A 4592-nucleotide genomic window follows, 5' to 3' on the forward strand; every position below is an offset into this window, starting at 1 on the left:
GACGGGTTATTTCATCGCCAAGACGGGGAGCAGCTCATTGGATATTGAAAGTGCTGTTCAAGTGGTACAGGGGGTGCGCCAAGCCATGTCTTTGAATTGCGGTGGGTGGTGGAATTACATTCAATCTATCAAAATAAAAGCATTCAATCAGGTTAGATACGAGGACCTCGCTCTCCCTCTTTGGTCGCCCTCCTCTTGACTATCGATTATGGGCTATAACCTTACCTCACTTGGGTAAAATAGCAGTATCAGTAGCACGTGTGCGGATACCTTATTTGACCTTCATCTCACTCACTCACTTCCCTCTCAGTCCTCGCTCTTACTCTCACTCACACTCTCATCTTCTTGTTCACTCACTTATGACAAAACTCGGGGCCCAACACATGTCCGTTGACCGAGGTGAAGAACAATGCATCGGACCAGTTACCGCTCCAGTTACCACGGGCCCGGTGTTCGCTTCACCGGATGAAGAGCTTTGGCCACTCTGAGCCCCCAGAAACAGTGGACTGATCCATTTGTCGCCTGAAGACCCGAATGAATCCAGCAAAGATTGGATGCCGCCGAGACATTTGTCTTCCTCCGTTCTCAAGTTTCTCTATAACAACCGAGGAAAGAAACAAGGAGGCCGCCAACCGCAAAGGAGAGATGAGCCACAGTCCGGCCCTCTTGGCAGGAACCTAACAGCGGCCATCTTGATTCAGCAGCACTCCCGAGCAACACAGCGAAGCGACAGAAAAGATGCGCTTAGGTTCTGTCAACCGTTTGAGCCTTTGAGGCAAAAAGAACGATCTTTGGGGCGACATCTTCCATCCCAACTTTCATCATAGCTTCTCCACGTTTTGTGTGGCCGTGCCCACAAGGTCAGATCGGGTACGAACAAGCAATTTTGGCCTTTGCCATGCAGCGGTGTCCCAAACTCAACTCTCAACCATGAGGAATTATGGATAATGGATGCATCTCATCATCATTGGAGCAACCATGGGAGCCATCCCGCGTCGAGGGATTCTCATTATGGCACCCACACCCGGAAGAGTCCAGGCCTTCTGCATACCCGGAGCCAGTGACAACCCAACGATTACAGACTACAGAACAGCCCGGAACAGAAACGCCGGCAGGCAGAGGGCCCCCCGTCAGGTACACCGTACTGCGAATGCGCTGTCACAGGTACGAACAGGTAACTACCGTCTTGGGATGCGCCCATCCTTGGACTGATTCTGGGCTCGGATGAGCAGCAAAAGACTTGGCTGTTGGAGGATTTGAGAGGAGAAAGACTTTGTGAGGACCGAGAACTGCACTGCCTCCCTTGGTCGTCTCACCCTCTGTCGTTTTCCACCTCTTCCGATTTGTCTCCCACAGTTCCTTCAGTGACCACAGGCAGACTCAAGAAACACACACATACATAGCAAGGGGCGGGGGATGGGGGATGTGGGAGACTGCCAAGACTTTAAACTGACATCATCTCAAATCACATAAGAACACACACTTGCTCACTTTCTCCTGCTACAGAGAAGGGAAAACAAGGGAAGCCCCAAGCAAACCAGCCATGTGCCTCGATGCTCTGGTGGGGTGTCACGATGGTCTGATGGAACGGGAATTCCAGCGAATACCTCTGAGAGCTGGCACACCCACACTGAACAACACAACCAAGACCAACTTACACGTGCAACAACAGCTGGAACGATCAAGTAGAGAGTGAGGCGCAGGTGTTGCAGCAGAAAATGCCAAGAGAACGGCCTAATTTGGTTTTGTTTTGATAGTCGGCCCCCAGTCAGTCACACCCACACCCGGGAAACGAAGAAGAAAACCTTATTATCGAGCAACCTCTCTCTTAGTGCAGTTCCTCCACGAGGAAAGCTCCGAAAGCACCTTTTCCATGCCAGGGGTTGCACTCCTTTCCCTCTGACGTCAGATTAGAAGAACCTGAAGGCGGCACTGAAGCTTCCATTCGGAAACCTGCGCCGATCTTCCCGCTACGGCATGTTCCAGCCAGTTATTTCTCTCCGTTTTCCAAGCTTGCAGTGTAATTCATCGCAGCTTCTTGACTTGGGTTTCCATCCCATCCATACGGTAGTTCCTCCTAACAGACAGTTTCACGCTCTCAAACCAAGGTTATTCGGCTGTCTGGGTTCGTTGTGGCTGGATCATTAGGGTTTTTTTTTCGTGGCGGTCTGGTCCCAACCTACTTACATAGAAACGAGGTGAACTAAGGTTAGCCTAACTTTGACAGCCAAGCCCAATGGACCGACCGCCACTTTGCTGGCACAGCTGGCAGCATCCTTTTTTTTCTCTCATAGCAAAACACTGATCGGCCGCCAAAGGCATGCAAGGTGATCGACCGTGATAGGTGTACAAAATACGCCCAATCGGCGCGCCAAGCGACGCGAAACCAGGCCCGCCGCCGCTTTGCTTCCAGCCCTCGAAGAAAATACCGACGGCAAGAAACACTGCCTCGAGTACCAAGACTGCCGCAGAACAAAGATTCTTCCTCACGGCCCTCGCTTGCTTGCTCGCTTGCTTTCTTTCTCTGCGGCTCCAGCTGTGATGTCTTCGTACTACACAAACGTATCCGTATCGACTCAGACTTGCCAATCGCCACCCCGGTTTGCCCCTGATTTGGTCTTGGCGCTGGCGCAGCAATCCAAATGACTCTGTGACTTCTCGTTTTCGCCTCCGTATTATGTATGATCTGTCGATGCGCGCGGAGATTCGCACGACGCCGGGCCATACCGTTCCCTTTCATTGCCATTGACCATGCATGCATGAGGCCCTTGGTACGGGTAGAATTATAGTCCACTCCGGCCTCGACAGTGACATCCGGCACACATCTCCGGTCGGGTCTCCACAATTATCGGGCTCATCGCCGGAGCCCCATCGGATGTCCTAGTCACTACCTCCTTTCGAAAGTAGTAGATGACCATTTCCCAAGCACATACGCTCCCAAGTCCCTTTTACTCAGCCAACGTTGACATCTTTTGTAAGCTTGGATCATATGGTCGCTGACGACTGATCCTTTATGCAGGTTGAATTTAGGCAATTCAGACTTGATCTCACCAGAGCTTACTGAGCATTTTGTATTACCAATCCGTCTTGAGTCTCGTCAAATGACTTCAACTATCTCCTCATAATGTTTGCTTTTTATATAGGCTAATGGGTCTTCATACGATGGTAGTGTTTCGGAATGCTGAAGTCGTGAGTTGACCCAAGCCACGAAAATCGTGTACAATACGCATCCTTCAGACTAGGCAAAGAGTAATCATCCACGCAGCAAACCAAACCTTTCCCTCTCCTAACTTCCGCCGCAAGTGGAAAGCCATGCCAACATACGTAGTCACCGGCGCCCGAGCTGGCATCGGCCTGGAATACATTAACCAACTAAGCAGATCCCCATCGAACACCGTCATCGCCCTGGTCCGCTCCACTGCCCCTTCCACAGACCTCTCGGCCCTCGAAGCCATCCGGTCCTCCAACACCGCCACGACGCACATCCTCGAATGCGACGTCTCCTCCGAGGCATCCATCACCACGCTCCCCGGCCGACTGTCAGCAGCTCTCAACAAGGGCCGCAGGACGCCGGCTAAAGTAGACTTCCTCATCAACAATGCCGCGACGCTGCAATTTGCGCACCAGACGAGCCTGACGCTTGATAAGACGGGGCTGGACGTGCACATGGAGACCAACGTCCTCGGCCCGGCGAGGTTGGTGCAGGTCCTGCTACCCTTTTTGACAGCCAGGGACGAGGGCGAAAAGGACGGCGTAGATGCTGCTTACGAGGGCGGAGGGAGGATCGCCGCAGTGGTCGCCAACATCACCTCCGGCGCGGGCAGCCTGGGCTGGACCAGCGACGGCCGCGTGGGGATGCTGGCGGGCTATTCCATCAGCAAGGCGGCGCTGAACATGCTGACGGTGCATCAGGCTCGAGAGTTGAGGGGCCGAGGGATCGTGGCGGTGGCTGTCGATCCGGGTCATGTCAAGACTGCTTCTGGCGGGCCTGGGGCGACGGTCGAGGTGGAGGATAGTGCGGGGGGTATATTGTCTCTGTTGGCTGGGCTCAAGAGTGCTGATAGTGGGGGGTTCTTTTTGTGCAATGGGACGTCCGTCCCATGGTAGTTGGGCTTTTGGGATGTTGGCTTGGGAAGCTGAAGGTTTCTTTTGGGACTTGACCTGATGTCTTATTTTGAGTGATTTCCCTCTCATATTCTACTCTGAGTATCTGAGTAGTCGAGAACTTGGTAAGAGATTTCAAGGGTAATCTCGGGTTGGATTTACAACGCGTGTATTGTAATCCTTCAAGGGGTCAGTCATTACCCAAAATATCTCCACATCTTGAGGAAAAATACTATGTTTTATCTTTACGCTGTCTTTCTGAGAGAATGGCCTTAGATTCCTGAAAGGCGATAGGTGTGTTTACTTCGTTCAATTTTTGTAGACAAGGTCATTCAGGGACATTCTATCCAAATTTACAATCATCCGTCCTAAGAACTTCCTCTGTTGACTTCTTACTGACTTGCTTTTCGGGCCAACGATTCAACGGTTCCCACTTCAAGGTTTCGTACGTTAGTTCCAATAGATATCTTCTACATATGATACTTACA

The 4592-nt window shown here is 51.8% G+C and overlaps 1 protein-coding gene across 1 annotated transcript; it reads left to right on the forward strand.

The window, feature by feature from the left end:
• Positions 1-3312: 3312 nt before the first annotated feature.
• Positions 3313-4107, forward strand: BDZ83DRAFT_581362 (NADP-dependent dehydrogenase-like protein; the record flags this gene model as incomplete). The annotated part of the gene is made up of 1 exon (XM_060505449.1): positions 3313-4107. One exon carries the CDS (start codon positions 3313-3315, stop codon positions 4105-4107), a length of 795 nt encoding a protein of 264 aa, XP_060363264.1.
• Positions 4108-4592: the final 485 nt, after the last annotated feature.

Source organism: Colletotrichum acutatum (genome assembly GCF_030867785.1).
Source record: "Colletotrichum acutatum strain CBS 112980 chromosome Unknown BDZ83scaffold_68, whole genome shotgun sequence".
Classification (NCBI taxonomy): Eukaryota; Fungi; Ascomycota; class Sordariomycetes; order Glomerellales; family Glomerellaceae; genus Colletotrichum; species Colletotrichum acutatum.